General features: G+C 37.1%; 1 protein-coding gene across 1 annotated transcript; it reads left to right on the top strand.

Moving 5' to 3' along the window:
• The first annotated feature begins 407 nt into the window (after positions 1–407).
• Positions 408–17,713, top strand: TYRP1 (tyrosinase related protein 1). The gene is made up of 7 exons (XM_006727408.3): positions 408–892; positions 1,968–2,287; positions 4,861–5,065; positions 9,332–9,499; positions 11,108–11,287; positions 16,051–16,197; positions 17,063–17,713. The coding sequence occupies exons 1-7, from the start codon at positions 508–510 to the stop codon at positions 17,266–17,268; spliced, it is 1,611 nt and encodes a 536-aa protein (XP_006727471.1). The 5' UTR covers positions 408–507; the 3' UTR covers positions 17,269–17,713.
• Positions 17,714–20,355: the final 2,642 nt, after the last annotated feature.

Consider the following 20,355-nt stretch of genomic DNA (forward strand, 5'->3'; position numbering starts at 1 on the left):
GAGAAGCTCTATGGGGAGTGGGTGGACTCGCGCCAAAACTCCATTAAGATGGGAGACTTCAAGTCACGGAAATTAACTTGCTGAAGATCTGCTTCCAATTCTTCTTCCAGCTTCATGGTTAAATGTAATTAATGGCTGTGACCTGCTAATGAGTGCTTTTGTTAAGAGACACCTATGATGAGTATTTTTTTTTTAATAAATAGAAATTTAAGATGAAGAAAGCTGAATGCTAGGACAGGGTCTTTAATTATGTAGGTATTAAACATGTCAAGTTTTTAAAGGTAAATTACTATTTTTATGATTTGCTAGAAATGTCATTTTACAGATATGAAAAGCATTTTGAAGGGGGCTGGGGAGGGCTCATGCCTGTTTATAACAGTACAGAAGGAAAACTTAGGTAATTCATTGTGTTTTCTCCTTTTCAGCCTGGTTTTTATTTATGTGCTTCAGTCTCTGCACAAAGGGCTGCAAACCAGAGATTTGTTCTTCACTCTTGCTTAGAGCAGAATGAAAGCTCATAAACTCCTCTCTCTGGGATGCATCTTCTTGCCCTTGCTTTTTTTTCATCAGACCTGGGCTCAATTCCCAAGAGAGTGTGCCACTGTTGAGGCCTTAAGAAATGGTGTGTGTTGCCCAGACCTGTCCCCCCTGTCTGGGCCCGGGACTGACCGCTGTGGCTCCTCATCGGGGCGGGGCAGGTGTGAGGCAGTGACTGCAGACTCCCGACCCCACAGCGCCCACTACCCCCATGACGGCAGAGATGATCGGGAGGCTTGGCCCACAAGGTTCTTCAACAGGACATGCCTCTGCAATGACAATTTCTCAGGACACAACTGTGGGACTTGCCGTCCTGGATGGAGAGGAGCTGCCTGTGACCAGAGGGTTCTCATAGGTAAGTGGGGATATGAGTGGAGGCACAGTTCTTCCTGAGACTCAATGTGTTTAAGAGAAAACTAAATCATTGGAACTGGAAGAATACCTGGAAATCCTATAACTCAACTGAGAAAGCTGAGGCCTGGAGAGGCGAATAAGTTTATACCGTTTAAAGAGTCAAGGCTCAGATCTGAGTAATGGGATTTGCTTCTGAAACACTTACTGGGCAATCATGCTATTCGAGGAACTGTGCTAGGTGTTTATGACTAGACCTTTCAGAAACATCTCAAGGTAGTTACGTTAATTATGGTAAGTGAGGTTCAGAAAGGTCTAATCCATATAGCTGGGACCTGGAAACCCTGGAATTCACCCCTGAGGTCAGTCTAGCTCTAAACCATGAGCTTCTTCCACTGCCCTGACTAACCCACGATGGATCTGCCCACTGCTATGATCAAGTTCAGCCATTTGAGATGACAAGTCTCGCCTGTGCCTTATTAAATCGCAATAAATAACAAGGCTCTAAAGAGTAAATCCAGCAATACTTGGTTGTTTTCTATGTGCCAAACATTGGACCAAGGGTTTAACAAGACTTTTATTGAGTCTTTGTTATGAGCCAGGCTCTGATATAATTTTTATGTGTGTCCTCTTTAATCTTTACAGCTATGTAAAGCAGATATTGTTTTTACATACACCTTACAGATGAAAAACTGAGACAGAAAAATGTGTGCAGAGTCATAGAATAAGTCTCTGGTCTTAACCACTCTGCCATGTTTCTGCAAGGTTTATGATTTTTAAGAAGGTAGAAAGTTCCCCAAATATGCCCATGATGAGCAGAAATAAATATAAGATCACAGAATCATAAAGTCCACAGTTAGATTAAAGAAAGCTAACAGAAATCCTGGGGGGGAGGGGCGGAGGGAGGGGGGCGTGGCCCGCTAGAAAACAGACCTAAAGAAGGCATTTTAGTAAGGGGTATTTTAAAAAGTATAACATGATTTAAGCATGCATGCAAATTATCATTAGTGGGTAAATGGGACATGGTGTTATGATTATGCTCACGAGGCTGATGTTTTCATGTTTGAACCTTCTTGAAGTCAGGAGAAACCTTCTGGACTTAAGTGCAGAAGAGAAGAACCGCTTCGTCCAGGCCTTAGATATGGCAAAGCGCACAATTCACCCTCAGTTTGTCATTGCGACCAGGAGATCAGAAGAAATACTGGGGCCTGATCGCAACACGCCACAGTTTGAGAACATTTCCATTTATAACTACTTTGTTTGGACACACTATTACTCAGTCAAAAAGACTTTCCTTGGGCCAGGCCAGGAAAGCTTTGAAGTGGATTTCTCTCACGAAGGACCAGCTTTCCTCACGTGGCACAGGAAACACCTCCTGCAGTTGGAGAGAGACATGCAGGTATGCAGGAAGCGTTTCGGTTCTCAGGTCCAGTTTGTAAGTCATCTTAACTCACTGGTTCTCAATGATCTAAACATGTGATTAATCTGCCTTTGACATTCTGTGAAGTTTCTCCCTGTACAGATTACTTACTCATTAATTAATCTTTATCTTTCATGAAGGGAAAAGAGAATAACATCAACAACGAGGCAGCCAGTTGGGACATTTGTAGGTGTGATTTAAAGTGTTAGGCATATTCTACAGCTCTGTAATTGAAAAAAAATGGTCTTCATATAGCTTGCAACAAAAGACTCTCATTTGCTATGTCTTCCTTCTCGAATGTAAACCAATACCCCCTCCTCCTGGTTTGGATGAAACAAGTGTACATACACTTCTCAGGCTACCAAGTCCCAAATACATCCCCCATTAGACCACCTGATGATTCTAATGTGGTACAGGGTTTAAATTATGAAAAAAAAAATCTTTTCCATTTATACTCTCATATTTTCACTGAATGCCATTTTGTCCCCATGCCCCGTACCACTTCAAGGCTTGTGGAAGAAACCTAACAAAATATCTCATAAATCAGATAGCATTTTTACTTAAAAGGCATCAACTTTTCTGGCATAAAGTGAACCTCAACCCAAACATAAGTATCTCCTGCTTATTTTTAAGCAGAGAGGCTCAAACCACATTAAAGCATCCCGCTAACACAGATACTTTATTATTATAGTTTCTTTTGCCAATTGCTTTTTCTTGAGAAAGGTATTGGAATTTTCAAATGAAATTTTAAATTATTAGATCTGAACTAGGAAATCCACAAAGTGAACCTGTTTTCTAAGTGAAATGGATTCCTTCCCTCAAATTAAAATCTAAAAATTAATCTGAAAATATCTGAGGGCAGAAAAGGTGCTTAGATTCATCTATTGATTTGCAGTATGCCTGTGTTCAGCATTATCACAAGAAAATAAATGGTTAGAAGAGAGAGGATTAATGCCCTAAAATACAGAATAAAATATTGGTATGAAAGCAGTCCAAACATATGCGGTTTGAGAGTGATTAAATTAATTCATCTGCTACTCTGAACTTCATATTTTATAGCTCTGATTACAAGTAAGACATTTAGTAGATTATGAGTAGATAAATCTGTCATTTGTAATCACCTCCAGATCTCCGTGCCTTCAAGTCATTTTCCCACGGGCACACCAAAACGAAAGGGCAGGTGGAAAGTATCTGAAAGCTTCGATTTTTCCTGTGTAAACTTCGACCTCTATGACTTACATTTTTAAAACCCAACAGCACAAGGGATCCAACAAATTACAGTCTAAATGTAATGCACAGTTGAAATGCCACATGAATATGCTCCAGCTCCCAAATGTCAGTTCTGAACCACAAACTGACTCTTAATGATCCCTTGGAAGCTGTCACTAATTTTCATGAACCAGAACAATGGCTTCTAAACAAGGACTCTAAACCCTTGGAGATCAATAACCGAGGATACCTTGGAAAGCTTTTGGTCCTCTAAAATACCCCGAGGACAAGGAGATGCTTCCTAGAAAGGGCTTAGAGTAAAAAAGCAGAAATGTACTAAATGTTTTGGAGGTGAGATAAAACAATGGCATGCTCTACACTCTTAAACATAACTCCCCAAAGGCCTAAGGGAATGAGAACAAGTACAATAAATACATGTTTTAGGGAACTCAATAAAATAAGCAGGTGATCTTGAGTCCAGTACTTTTAAAATTGTTGAGGTCAGCTCTGAAGGGAAACTTGGTTCCTGGGCTAAAGAACAGTATGCACAAAGAAATATTTTGCCTCCGTTTAACATTTCCTGACGGTATTTGTTTCAAGCAGAAACCCAAGCCTTCACAGTTTATATTCTGAAGCAGGGGTCTTTAAGTAAAACACCTTCAGTGCCCAGGCAGATAAGGTAAGTGTGAAAGAGCCTATGTAACCCATGAAAAGTCAAATCCATGTATCTGGTGCTTGGAAAACCTGGAACATACCACTGAGGTCTGCCTCACTCTAATCTGTAGGTGTCTTCCACTACCCTTGCTAACCCCCAAAACATTTTAAAGGCCAGACTCCAAATGCCTAAAGTCATTTAAGTTAAATTTTAAAAGACAGACACAAAACAAGAAGTACTGCTCTACGTAACATATTTAAAGGTTGGATCTGGCTACAGACCCAGACTTAGTGATGCTTGAATTAAAGATATGAAAACAGAAGGAGATAAAGAGTCAAGGAGCGAAAGTTATTATTGAGATTTTTTGGTATAAGCAACAGAAATGTAATTACTTGCCTAAAAAGGAAAGGGAAGACTTCCCCCCTCCTAAAAAAAAAAAATCATATGCAGAAACTTCTCTATAATGAGTTGAGTTTCATTCTCTCTAGTGCCTCAATGACTCCTTGTGGTATATGAGAAGATTTGCTAAATAAGGTATGTAATTCCTCTGGCTCCTCAGACACCACGGATATACTCACTCGTTCTAATTGCCCCAAGAGAGCTGATAGACTGCCAGGGAGAAAACCAAGCGAAGAGGGAGAATTTTAAACAAAAGCAGAGAACACTAATAATAGTTTCTGTGATCTAGGAAATGTTGCAGGATCCTTCGTTCTCCCTTCCCTACTGGAATTTTGCGACTGGGAGGAACATCTGTGACATTTGCACCGATGACCTGATGGGATCGAGAAGCAACTTTGATCCCACTCTTATCAGCCTGAATTCTGTCTTTTCTCAATGGCGAGTGGTCTGTGAATCCTTGGAGGATTATGATACCCTGGGAACCCTTTGTAATAGTAAGTTCCAAATGACATCCAGGATTCAGAATTCCCTACTAGATAAAGAGGTTAAATGTGTTGCCTGAAGGCCCTTCATTCTACTAAGGACTTCAGAAGAAAATCTACTTTTACTTTAGAGAATCAATGTACAGATATATTCCTTGAACACTGGGGCTATTCAAGGAAATCTCTAAGGTTCCAGGGCAGACAGAAAGTGTCTATACATTTTTATATTGCTTCCCTTAAGCAATTTGGTTAGTGCGTTGCTCACTCTCTTATTCTGTAAACGTTCACTCTCTTATTTTGGAAATGTATAGTTATATAAAATTCATCATCCTCTTAGCACACTCAGCACTGCTTAGTAGTCATGTGTCTTGTGCTAGAATTTCATAGAAAATTGTTTCCCTGGGAAATCTGAAATGTGCAGAAAGAGTTGAAGTGCCCAAAGAGTACAATTCTAGTCTGAGGGTCAAAAACAAAAGGTAATGTGAAGGATATCTTTAAGAAAAGGAAGATTCTGGGGCGCCTTGGTGGCTCAGTCGGTTAAGTGTCAGACTCTTGGTTTTGCCTCAGGTCATGGTCTCAGGGTCTTGGGATCAAGCCTGGCATCAGGCTCTGTGCTCAGAGGGGAGTTTGCTTGAGATTCTCTCTCTCTCTCTCTCTCTGCCCCTCCCCCTGTGCGCGCTCTCTCTCTCTCAAATAAATCAAATAAATAAATAAATCTTAAAAAAAAAGAAAAGAAAAGGAAGATACTACACAGAAAATGTCTGCCTGCTAACTACTTTCCATCTCTCTCAAAGCAAACACTTAGAGAGAAAGCTTAACCAGCTGTCTTAGCTAGCATCCTTTCTCCAGTGATTTAAATGCCACTTCTGCCTTAGGCCAAGTTTCTGTTATATGTGGATCTGTTCCTGAGTGTACCATTCTCTTCCTTGGATCACATTATTAGTCTCTGTGGTACTAACACAAGGTCTTAATTATTAGAGTCTCCCTACCCCGTCTTATTTTTCTTCTTCAGGCATGCTTGGTTATTTTAAACTTGTTCTTCCATGTAAAAACTAGATTTGGGGGAATTTATTTTATTAACATCTTCATAGTACATTTTACATATATTCTCTTAAGTTTAAAATATTAAATTCCTTTATAAACTTAAAAAAGGATATTCTTAAAAAAAGAATATTCTAAATAGAACAAAAAAAAATCAGTAGATTTTTTTCACCATTAGAAGATTGTTTACCTGTGTATAGGAATAAGGGAAGAGAGAAGTGACAGTGTATTAAGTTTTTTCTATAGAAGTTTAAAACTTAGAATAAATTTCTCATTTGTTTGGCATGCTGAATGAGTGATCCCCCCCCCTTGAAATAAAATTGAGAATCAATATATCTTTAGATACCAAAATATTAATCTCTGAGCAGGCTATTGTATTTTGGCCTGGGATTTTTTTCCAGACATTTTCTGGTCATACAGATGATTGGATACCAAAGTATAGCACAGCTTACGTGGGTAAATAGGAGAGAAGATACTGTTTCATCACAGTCTTTTGGTCGGTTAGTCTAAGTCTCATAACAGGACACATAGTTTCATGAAAAATTAAGATTATGTACTTTAAATGAAACAAATTTGAAGATTACTCCTTGTCTTAGTTCAAGATATAAATACCAAGCATTTTATTTATTAGGCCAGTGAAAGAAAAGAAAAGGAAACTAATAGTTGATTCAACACATACTATGTATCTGATATGGTGCCAAATGCTTTAATATGATATCTTATATAATTCTCCTAGAAAGCGGTGCCTGGCTGTCTCTGTCAGTTAAGCCTCTGTCTTCTGCTCGGGTCATGGTCCCAGGGTCCTAGGATCTAGCCCTGTGTCTGGCTTCCTGCTCAGCCGGGAGCCTGCTTCTCCCTCTGCCTTCTGCCCCGCCCCCCTGCTTGTGCTTGCATGTTCTCTTTCTCTCCCTAATAAATAAATAAAATCTTTTTAAAAAAGTAATTCTCCTAGGGATTCTTTCCTTTCTCTACTGTCTTTGGATGAAATGATCCATTCCTGTGGTTCCATTGATCATCTTTTACAGGACAGCCATGAATGAACATTTTTAAGGCAAATCTTCCTTGCATATCCCATGCCTGTGTTATCATGGGCTTGTTGCACGATGTCTCTCCAATGTCCCATTAATGCACCAAACTTGGTAACTTTGAAAGAGTGAATTAGTGACACCTAAGCCTCTTCTAACCAGTAAAATATCATCGCTGATTCATCACAAGAAAAATGCTGTTTCTACACAGTATTTCCTAAATCTACTTTCTCCTTCAGACACTCAGAACTTTTTATTCCTTCCTGCGTGAAAACTCCACAAGACTCCAATCCGTACGATGTTTTTAGGTGCATTGGCAGAGGTTGTCCATGTGCAAACAAATCTAAATAGCCCTGGGTTAAATTAAACTGGTTTAAACTAGTTTCTTTACTATCGGAATTCTCCACTATGAAACTCCATGAGAGCAAATTAGAAATGTGGTGTTTTTGAAACCCATGTAAGTTATAATTTTTTCTTGGAATTTATTGACACCTCCTGAACAATAATCCCTAAAACATAAACTTGAATTGATAGTTTACCCAGTGGTATCTGAAAGTACTAATAATAATGTATGCCTAAAAAATGTGCATCTACTTTCCAATCTCAATCTTGGCATATGTTTTATTTTTATATTATATAAATAAATTTACTATGCTAATTCATCAGGTATAATCATTATGTTAATTATAATAAACATTACAACAGAGTAAGCTTTATGAGTGAGGTAAGATGAATACAAGTTCACATTGTAATATCACCTCTCTCATCCCAGTGGATTATTCTGCAGATACTCTTAGGACACACACGCTTCTCTGGAGACCACTGGAACAGACAAATGCAAAATGCTCCTAACCAATCTCCTCTCCTCCCACCTACCTACGACTTCTCTTCACTTCCTATTGAATTAAATGTAACTTTCTCCTATTGCTCTGTAGCTTTTCATTGTTCTCACCATCCGCTACTGTCTTACATCGCCCTCTACTCCAGGCAAGCCATTTCCCACGCGGACCTCTGTTACAGCCAACACGATCTTTCCATACATCAGCATACAACAAATGATGATTTAGCATCTATTCTATGCCAGGCACTGTGCCAAGATTAAGGGATGTACTGGTGAGCAAGTACAGATAGAGTTCTTGCTCTGACGGAGCTTATCTTACAGATAGGAGAAAGCTTAGCATCTCTCGTTATTACCTCTGCCTAAAATGTTTGACTTGTAACATTTCTCCTATTTCACCTGAAAATTCTCCTCAGTCCTTCAGGGCTCTTTGCAAATCTCTCTTCTTTAATGGCGCCCTCCTGGAGTCATCCAACTGGAAAGGATTGATACTCTCTCTCCGTCTCTGTCTCTTTGTCTCTCTGTGCCCCTTCTCTACCTTCCTGTCTGCCTCTTCCCCTCTCTTTCTCTCCTTCCCTCCCTCCCTTAAGGCACCTATCCTATTACCCCTAGTATCACAGCTCTTTGTTTGCCTGTTTTTCTTACTGCCTTTTAAAAAGTTTAATTATTGGGGCGCCTGGGTGGCTCAGTCGTTAAGCGCCTGCCTTCGGCTCAGGTCATGATCCCAGGGTCCTGGGATCGAGTCCCACATCGGGCTCCATGCTAGGCAGAAAGCCTGCTTCTCCCTCTCCCGCTCCCCCTGCTTGTGTTCCTGCTCTCGCTGTCTCTCTCTCTGTCAAATAAATAAATCTTTAAAAAAAAAAAAAGTTTATTTGCTCACATCAATTGCTGTAAAATATGAATCTATTGAAATATAGACCACCTCCCAAAGAAATTTTAGACTGTTTTTCTTTATTTCTCTGAAGGCTTGAAACAAATAGCATTTGAGTACAAAATTTCACATATATGTGAAATATAGATTTCAGTGTGGAATTTAGGTTTATGAGATTATTTTGGTAAAATTCAATTTTCCAAGGAATTTTGATGTTAATATATTCTCATTACAGAAGCATACATTGATTAAACAAATACCAGAACCTCTGTTTTGTGACCTTTTTTTTCTTCCAGTGATTTTATGTATCACAAATCTAACTCTGCTTGCATGATAACTTAAATTTTCTCACTGTAATGCCCCTAAGTATGTATTTTTTAAAACTTTCTCTTCTACCAAGGAGAACCTATCTTTCCATGTTCTTGCTATGTATAAAAATTAAAGAGCAAAGATAAGATCTCTAAATATTCTATAAATGTTTACATAGCCCATCCTTTTTCCAGGTACCGAGGGTGGGCCAATTAGGAGAAATCCAGCTGGAAATGTGGCTAGACCAATGGTGCAACGTCTTCCAGAACCACAGGATGTCGCTCAGTGCTTGGAAGTTGGTTTATTCGACACCCCTCCTTTTTATTCCAATTCTACAAACAGTTTCCGAAACACTGTGGAAGGTAAGTAAAAGAAATCAGCGCTTTGAATTCATCTGGTTATCACAGCCCCACAATGAACTGTTCACATTCAGATCTCTTTGAAAAATCTTTGAAAGACACACTGATCCTGTGAATTTACATGATGTTGCCTCCAATTACGACGCAGTCACAATTCTCTGCTCAAGAAAGAACTTGTTAAGTAAAGTGTCAGACCATGAAACTCTTTTTAATTATCATAGGAGAAGCCCTTGGAAATTATTCTTCAATCTCTTAAGTACCTAAAAAGTATTTAAACTCAAATCTGTTAGGTGGCTGATCAATAGGTGTATAACTATATCAAATTCTAATAGAGTCAAATAATATTGAAGACTTTGAGAGCTTATTAAAATTTTTCTTTAAAAATAACAATAAAAAATTCTAAACAATTAGCTGACAGCCAATAAAGCCTGGCTGGGGCATATATTTCATTTAAGTTTGTATCATTCCTGTAACTTTTTTTGAAGGTCTATAAAAATTCAACTAAATCAATCAAAAGACAAATTATTCTGATTTCCTGACAGAATGTATGAAAGGACCAGAGCCTACCAACATGCCCTGTATGTTACAGGCAATCTTTAAACATTTTGTAAATAAAATAATGGAATAAATGTATGAAACATGGCTAAATAAATGAGTGAGTGTAATTATACAAATGGGTTAATGTATTTTAAATTCTAATTTTATTTTATAATATGTAACCTTTCCCTGCTCTCCCACCTCTGATTCTTAAAGCCAAACACGCACACTTATAACTCCACCCCACATCATAGACTCTCCATTTTTATTTGTGATCTATCCTTACCTTCTGCCCAATATATATAGACATGATATATATAATATGTATAATATATATGAAAATATGTGTGGAAAATACATATAATATATAATATGGGATATATAACATGAGAAATATATAATACATGTAATACGGAATATGTACATATTATATGGGAATAGCATATATATATCATATAGAATACAGGAAATGTATATATAGAATACCAATAATTGCCAGAAGTTATATAAATGTTTCAACCAATAGGCTCTCCAGATGTTTAAAACTAGTACAGACATGGTAAGAATGCTCTGAGAAATTGTGACTTTTCCACAAAAATAAGATAACTTTCCAAAAATAAATCTGCTGACAGTCAAAAGGAATAAGGTAGTAAACTAAAACAACATCTGACAATGTAAGTTCTAGGACAATTAGAGGGATGTTCTCCCGATGTGTCAGCAGTTTTTAGAAGGAGCTAGAGACTTCCCTTGTCTTTATTTCCACTAGACCAACGTTTGCCTTGTCAAAATAGTGTGTTCTATATATTTTGACTGGTATCCTTTGCAGGTCATTATTTTTCACCTAGAGGCTACATTTAGCATGTCAGGCCACTGGCTTAAAGCTAACCTACCTCTGGGCATAGCAGGAAATGTCACCAACCATAGGTCCAGAGAAGCGATGCTATTATATTAAGGTAAAAATTGGCCTGAAAAAGCTTAGGAAAAATTGTTTCCCTATACAATCACTGTTGCTGATTTGAGAAGTAAGATGTTTGTGACGGTTTTTACTATTCTCACCCCTATTTTTATATTTAGGTTATAGCGATCCCACAGGAAAGTATGACCCTGCTATTCGAAGCCTTCACAATCTGGCTCATCTATTTCTGAATGGAACAGGGGGACAAACCCATTTATCTCCAAATGACCCTATTTTTGTCCTCCTACATACTTTCACTGATGCGGTCTTTGATGAATGGCTGAGGAGATATCATGCTGGTAAGATGTTTTCATATGATTTTTTGCAGGCTCACCAAGGAGACTGCTTAGGTGCTATAGTTATCATTACAGAGTAAGCACTTGACACATCTAAACTGCACTTCAAAATAAGGATAAAATAGCTATGATATCTAGCCGTTTCCAAATATCCCAAACTACTTTGAAAATGCTGACAAAACATCCCTTACAGCGGTTAGAAGAGGATATTTACTAGCATTCACTCGGACTAAGCACGTAATCTCTTCTCATTTGTGGTATGAAAAGATGACTATCATGCTGCCCAATTTTTTCTTCCCCATATCTTCCAATGAACATTGGCATTGCCTTTTTTTTTTTTTTGGAACATTTTTATTGTGAATAAAAAAATCTTACTGAGCTCTTCTTCAATACCTAAAAGACAAAAAATTATACTCACAATCCACAGTTTTGATTTTTATTACTTCTGGCCTCCTATAAATGGAAATTTTGCCCAACTTGAAAAGTTAATATTGGTTTTTTATCACAGCATAGAGAATCTCTTTCAACTTCATTTTAATGCATTTAAAAAAATATATTATTGAAAAGGCCTTTTTCTCTTCACTTCTATTTAGCCAAAAGGCTCACATTACTTTTCAAATAATGACAGTGCTTCTATTGGTTAAAACATTATACATTTTCATATTTCAAAACTGTTCTAAATTTTGCCTTCTGTGCCTTTACTTCATCACACACACAAATATAATGTTGTGGATTAACTATCTATTGATTTATCTATCCAATTCGACCAGTCTCTTATTTCTTTGTGTGTGTATGTGTGTGTGTGTGTGCAGTAGAAACCTCTAATCCAACCTGATTATGAGAATTAATTAATGTGTTGATCAAAATCATATGTTCCATCAGAAAATCACTGAAGAAACCAATAACTTACACGTAAATATTCATTCATCACCTGCTATGAATTCACTGATTGGAGTGCCACCTATTTCATATGTATTTACATACATACCTACAACCATAATGAATTATCTACAATTTACAATGTCTATTTTTTAAGCGAAACAAGAAATTAACAACCCTTGAGATGCAATGAGTGCAGTATTATTCTAGATTATCATAATGCCTACCTTATCTTTACAACCACAGTGCTCACTCCTAATTCTTACCCAATATCTCAGGCATTCATCTTCAACAAATATTTCCTAAGCATTCATGTATTTAATAGAACACAAAATCCCTCTTTTTCCACAATCATAATTATCATTTTACGTATGTTTAGCTATATTACTTTTATGACAGTAACAAGTAAACTGGAGTTAATAGGTTTAGGAATGAACAAAAACTTCCATTAAACATACACTTCTGGGAACTAGACAACAATGTATGAATTATAGTTATGCAGCCCTTCAAAATGCCAGGGCCGTTAGTAAGTTTTTCTTACTTAACACTTACTTAAGAAGTAAGAGGAAGTGGAGAATCTTGGTTACTCTGGCAAGTCTCTTAAGGGGAGCTTTCTTTCAACCATGAAAACAAGTATTCCTTTGCTTTACATATCTTGATTGAAAAGATCATTATTTCACATTCATAACAATCCATTAAAGGTCATTGATGAACCAGATAAACACCTTTCTTCTTAGTTATTTTCTTCCTGCTCCCTTTGTTTGTGCTATAAATAGCATAAGATCTCTCAGTCACCTGGAGAGTAGTGGAGGGAAAAGCACCATAAATGAAAAATAGGGTACCTGGAGCATATTCTGACAAAATATGGCCATAAAATTATAGGACAAGCCAATGTAAACACTTACAAATTGCATGAACGCCAAACACTAACAATTAACCACCTGCTTAAATAGTCCATGTATCTGCAAATGTCCCTTGAAAAACAATGTCATAGAACAACTATGTTAGAGAAAAAAATAAAACGATTGGGAAGATTTCTAAAATTATCCTTATTGTAGAAGTCTCTGTTGAAAATAAGTCTATGAGTGGAGGATGGAATTATTTTTAAGGGTGTATTAAACAGTTTTTATAGATAATGAGAACTCTTCAAAAATCATAGGTATATAAAATTATTAGGGTCAGAATGGAATAAGAGTTACATTTTACAGCTGAAGGAAATTATAGTCATTCACAGGGTAATGTCTGTTACAGAATCCTCTCATTAGACCTGAGGTAGAACAGTATAGAACATTCAAACTTTATTTAATATAATGTTAATTTTTATTCACTAACATTTTGTATCCATGTGCACATTTAATTCAAGTCTCTTTTTTTTAAGTGAGAATTATGTGAATTAAGTTTTAAATATAGTACTCCAGAAGTTCAGTTTTTTCAGAAGAAGCAGTTTATACATTTCCTAGGACCAATCACTACTATTTTGCCCCGAGAGAAACGAAGTAATTACACGTAAACTCAAATCCTTTCACAAATATTATCTGATTCCATATCCTGGCTATTGTGAGTGACGCTGCAATGGACACAGGTGCAGACATCTCTTTGAGATACTAATTTCATGTCTTTTACATACACCCCCGGAAGTGGCATTGCTGGATCATATGGTAGTTCTATTTTTAATTTTTCGAGGAACTTCCATTTCTTTTTTTTTTTTTAAAGATTTTATTTATTTATTTGAGAGAGAGAATGAGATAGAGAGCATGAGAGGGGGGAGGGTCAGAGGGAGAAGCAGACTCCCTGCCGAGCAGGGAGCCCGATGCGGGACTCGATCCCGGGACTCCAGGATCATGACCTGAGCCGAAGGCAGTCGCCCAACCAACCGAGCCACCCAGGCACGCGAGAAACTTCCATTTCTGTTTCCACAGTAGCTGCACCAAGTCCCACCAACAGTGCACAACAGCTCCCATTTCTCCACACTCTTGCCAACGCTTGTTATCTCTTTTCGATAATCACCATCCTAAGACGTGTGATCTCTCATTATGGTTCTAATCTGCATTTTCTAATGATTAGTGATATTCAGTACCTTTTCACATATCTGCTGACCATTTGTAAATCATCATGTCACACACCTTAAATATAGACAATTTTTTGTCAGGTGGACCTCAGTAAGGCTGGAAAATAGAGTATGAGCACCTACTGTTCTTACATAGTCTTCTAGGTACCAGAAATACAGTAGAATAAAAAACGCACAAAAATATTTTCCCTCCTGGGACTCTCCTAGTTGTTAGTAGAAATGACAGTAAAAACATGTAAATAAATATATGGTATGTTAGATCGGGGAGAGTCTTTGTAGACAAAGAAAAGCAGGAATGGGGTTAGGGAGTATGAGGTAAATGCATGAGGAAGATCATCCCTAGATGAACAAAGGAGTCCACTGTGACTGGAGCAGAGTGGAGAGTGGAAAGAAAATGATGGGAAATAAGGTCAGAGGGACGACAAGGGGAGATCCTGAGGGATGTTGGATGAACCTCTGAGATGGGGAGCCACTGAAGGGTCTTGCATAGGAAAGTTCATGACAATTCTACTGTTATTGTTTGTTATTTTTGTGATTGTTCCTCCACTCATTTTAATGGGTATGACTTTATCACACAGCTGACGCTGAACTGAGTTGAGGCTGATCAAGTCAGGTTCTAGTAGAAAGGTGAAATGGAAAGTTAAAAAATTAGATCTAAATTATTAACTTTAATATCTAACTTTAATAAATAATTAAAAATAATACACCAAAATGTGAGTCCCTTGAGACCTCAGGCATTTTGTCTGTTTTGTTCAGTGCCATCACCTCCATGGCTAGACCAGTGTCTGGCATTGGAAAAAGCTCAACAGATTTGAATAGATAAATATTTAATTAGCATTAATACATAGTAAATTTAAAGTCACAAAAATATTAACACTACATACCATTTTTATGATCAATTGTTTTTTTCAAAGTAGATGCTAAAACACTCTTCTGTGCTTCCCAGGATCACAGTGACTGTTCAGATAATATACTTCCTGCAAACAGAAAAATCTAATACTCTGTTAGCCTTCTCACATATTCCAGCTCTTCTAAATATATTCCCACTTATGTCCTGCCCAAGCCCACTTCCAACTCTGGTTTTGAGTTATCCCATCTGGTTTAGTTGCATCAACATAAATGCAGAACAACAATAGCAAAAAAGAATAATCTTTTGCCACAAAGAGCGTATCACTCCTTTTATCCCTGATGACAGAAACTCCCTAATAATATAAACGCCTGTAACTTGCATTTAAGTAGAAAGAGGAGAGGTGGCAGGAAGTAAATAATATTCCAGGAGCTTGATTTAAAATTGTAAGTGTTTTTTCTAACAGAGTAAAATCTGGAGATAAGTTAATATTTATATCTCTGAAGATAAACAGAAAAAGTGAAGAATACTAAACAGATATATTCACATTCAAGGACAAATTTCCATTAGATACAGTACCTCTCAAATTTAAATTTAAGATGAAGCTACAGCAAACTACAGGTCCATCTTTGGAAAAATAAGTCCAATGAATTTTTTCAAATAAGTTTCTGTAATTTAAAAATCAAACAATTAGTGATCGTCATAGATGATAAAATACTAAAACTTCCCTGCTTTTAAACTTTTTTGATCTATTGAATGATACGCTAGTGCTGTATTCAAAGCATTTGAACTCTGTTTTATGCAATTCCCTTTTCTGCTGTAGTGAAACTATTTTTATGTCTTTATGCAGTGTAAAATATAAAAGAAATTTTTATGTTATCCTAGAATATTTCAGGTCACCTTCAGAACATAATAATCTATTAATACTAACTTTATTATGTCTATTAACAAGATGTCTTTGGCATATTTTAGATGCATCCACGTTTCCACTGGAAAACGCCCCAATTGGGCACAATAGACAATACAACATGGTGCCATTCTGGCCCCCAGTTACCAACATAGAAATGTTTGTTACTGCTCCAGATAATCTGGGATATACTTATGAAGTTCAGTGGCCAAGTGAGTATTGAAAATGTACCTTTACTGTGGAAACTTCCCAAAGCAAATTTGTTGCCTTTTAAGGTAGTCACAGTATTCTGTGGCCTATAATTTCCACTTAGATTTAGAAGGTGTTATGTGGATTTTTATTTCGGGATAAAGAGGTTGAATTTAGCATTTGTTGAGAGCTTGCTCTGACCTGGAATTAAGTTGATTATATAGCACACTATCCCATTAATCCCTACCACTCTCTGAGGTAACAATTGTAATCCTCACTTTACAAATAAGGTAGAAGGGGCTAGCCATGATTAGCTTAGAAAGGGTAATTGTCAAAGATCACACTCTTAGTAGGCAGGGAGAATGAACTTTGAGCTTAGGCCCATGTAATATGCCCCAATTTTTCTACTACATAATTGTGCCTCATTATCTTTATTATGAAAAAAAAAAAATGGAGTGAGATACTCCTCATTGCTTTTTCTGAGATTTTGAAATTGAAAAGTTTCTTGTTTAATTTCCAGTCCCTTCTCAACAAAGGCAGTAGGGTGGAAGAGCGCACAGCACACGGATTCTGAAAGACTTGTGCTCCAAAACCAACTCTAGTGCCTACTAACCAAGTCACCCAAGTGGCTCAAACCCTCCAGCACCATTTTCTCAACCTTTAGAATGGAATTAACAATAACTACCCCAATAGGGTCCACTTACTATGAGAAACTGGGACGTGCCTTCAAGACGACAGGTGCTATTATCATCAGCAATGTGGCCAGTAAAAATTATATATGAAGAATTTGGTAAAATGCCTGCAACAGTGCCTAAGTTTAGGGTATCTGATTTCCGGTGGCAACTATTTTACTGTTTATTCTTTGTTTTCCTTTTATTTTTCCAATAGGTCGGAATTTTAGTATTTCTGAGATTGTTACCATAGCAGTAGTCGCTGCTTTATTACTGGTTGCAGTCATTTTCGGGGGTGCTTCTTGCCTGATTAGGGCCAGAAACAACATGGATGAAGCAAATCAGCCTCTTCTCACGGATCAATATCAACACTATGATGAAGACTATGAAAAAATGGAGAATCCTAATCAGTCTAGGGTCTAATGATAAAACCAATTCTCTTATGTATTAGTATCACAAAAACACCTTGTTGAAAAATAATAGGTTAAATTTCTTCCTTTATTTACTTTCCCTCTGTTACTTTCTTCCTTATGTGTGCACAATAGAATTAGAGCTCTAAGTATTGTTTTTCAAAACTGGGAAGAGTTAAAACCTTTTTTAATGGGTTCTATGTTTTAACTCTATTTAAAATGGTAGGTTGTATGTTAACTAACCAAAATTTAAATAAGAACTTGAAACATTAAAAAAAATAAATAAAATGGTAGGTTGTAGGCACATACCCTAACCCCTAACCCTAATCCCTAACCCTAAGCCTAACCCTAACCCTAACTGTAACCGTAACAGTAACCCTAACTGTAACCCTAACTGTAACCCTAACAGTAACCCTAACCATAACCCTAACTCTAACCCTAACAGTAACCCTAACCCTAACCCTCTGGAGAGGTCCCTGAACGGCAAAATACCAAGCACATACCCTAACCCTAACCCTGAATCTGAGAAAGTGGCTTCCTGAACACATGACAAGAAAAGCTGAGAAGCAGCCTAGTTATCCTAGAGAAGACCCCAACATTTAAGAACTGGTAGTATTTCTGAAAATGGGTGTGAAGGTAGAGATTTAAAAAAAAAAAATGGTAGTTTGCGCCAACTCCATGGTATATAAGCAGAGAGTGTGAAGATTTGGGGCATGTTTTAAAAGTCAACTATATGACAATGTAAATAAGCTATTGTGCTTTGTGTATAAAGAAAAATCATGATAGTAAATCTCTGATTAAAATACAGGAGTAGGAATTTCTACAATGTTAAAATGCAAATACCTTTCCGTTTGTTGACATTGAACAACAGATATATAGGAAGCCACATTTATTAATTAAAATCAATTATGTGGAGCTACAAATGGGATCCCAATTAACTTTTTGAAACTAGAATTCCCCCTGGGCATCAGCATACATTTTAGTGTAAGGGTCAAAGTCACAACAAAATCATAATCATTGTCCATTTTGAAGTGATAAAAACTTCACTTTGTTTAAAAGACAATTGATACTGTATCTGATTGCTACTATGTTCTACCTCTCAATTCACTGAAAAAGGAACTACCCATTTATACATTTCACCTCCCAGTTCCTCTTCCAGTATCTTAGAGGTCCACAAGCCAGACACAAAGGTGGAGAACACACGATACGGTGTTCTACAGTTACCATTCAATTGATTGTGTTGACTCCAAATAGCATTCTCTTATCACTTAACAGCCTTTTGTATGTTTTCAAAATAAAATATTAAAAATATTATTCCCTCAGTCCCCTTTTCTATGCACTCGTGCAAGACTCTCATTAATTTTTTTCTTCTTCCTATCTTCTAACATAAAATATTTTTACTATTTTTGATCTTGGGCTACTGAAACTATATTCCCAAAGAAGAATTTTAAAGTCTGGTCAGTCTGAACAAACATTTTCAATAAAATCAGCAAAAGAAATACTAACAATAGTAATCATACACTATAGAAAATGGGGAGTCTGATATTCTCAACTCAAGAAATAGAAACAAGATTAACATTATATACACACAGGGGTGCCTGGGTGGCTCACTCGGTTAAGCGTCTGCCTTTGGCTCAGGTCATGATCCCAGGGTCCTGGGATCGAGTCCTTCATTGGGCTCTCTGCTCAGTGGGGAGCCCGCTTCTCTCTCTCTGTCTGCCTCTCCCCTTGCTTGTGCTCTCTCATTTGCTCTCTGTCAAATAAATAAAATATTTTTTAAAAACTTAAAAAAAGGTGATGCACAAACAATTGATTACTGGTTTTCCCTATACTAAGCAATCTTAAGGCTATGTACACAAGATAAGTAGACAAAATGTGATAGTGAAAGAGAATGCATGTACTAATAGTATCTTTTAAATTTTCAAATAGCATTACTGAATTGATTTTCTGAATACATTTGATTTATTAAAATATATACTCATAGCTTTTCAGATAACTTATTGTATAATGTAAGGTTTCATTTCATATAAACATCAATAAAACCAAGTCCACCACATCATATTTTTAGAGATTTTTTTAAAGATTTTATTTATTTATTTGACAGAGACACATCAAGAGAGGGAACACAAGCAGGGGAAGTGAGAGAGGGAGAAGCAGGCTTTCTGCTGAGCAGGGAGCCCAATGTGGGGCTCTATCCCAGGACTCTGGGATCATGACCTGAGCCGAAGGCAGACACTTAAGGACTGAGCCACCCAGGCACCCCAGAGATTTTTTTAAATACTCATTTCATAAACATTTATTGGGCTCATCCTGGATTTCAGACATAGTTCCAGGTACTGTGGATTTGGGGAGGGGAAAGTAAGGAATATAAAATTGAGAAGGTCACATTTGATGTGGGCTTCAAGGAAAGCTAATGGATTTACCAAATTCAGGAGTAGAGAAGGGTACTCCATGCAGAAATGACAGCAGGAACAAAGTGACAGAAGTTTGGATGAGCATGGAACATTCAAAAATATAAAAGTAGGTCAGTGTGGTTAGAGCATAGTTTTCATGGGGAGAGTAGAAAGATAAATTGGGAATAAAATTGGTGTCATATATGAAGTCCTAAGAAATTTGAAATTCATTCTACAGGTAAGAGGGAGCAGGGAAGAGTCACAAATAAAGGATGTTTTACAAAGATAATGATGGTGGTGATGTTTGTAAATAACGTCTATTAAGAATAATTTGGAGGGGCGCCGGGGTGGCTCAGTCGTTAAGCGTCTGCCTTCGGCTCAGGTCATGGTCCCAGGGTCCTGGGATTGAGCCCCGCATAGGGCTCCCTGCTTGGCGGGAAGCCTGCTTCTCCCTCTCCCATTCCCCCTGCTTGTGCTCTCTCTTTCTCTCTCTGTCAAAATAGATAAATAAATAAAATCTTTAAAATAAAATATAAATAATTTAAAAAAACTAATTGTAAGAGAAAGCTACACCCATTATATTGTAACTGTAGCTTTGATTATTTCTCCCTAAATATGTTGCTTTATTTTTCTTCCATTCAAGGACTTCTGTTTCTTTTACAGCACTGTCTGATCTTATGACTTATCTTGATCAGGTGACCATTAGT

Source organism: Leptonychotes weddellii, chromosome 14, assembly GCF_054177405.1.
Source record: "Leptonychotes weddellii isolate Sample4059 chromosome 14, ASM5417740v2, whole genome shotgun sequence".
Classification (NCBI taxonomy): Eukaryota; Metazoa; Chordata; class Mammalia; order Carnivora; family Phocidae; genus Leptonychotes; species Leptonychotes weddellii.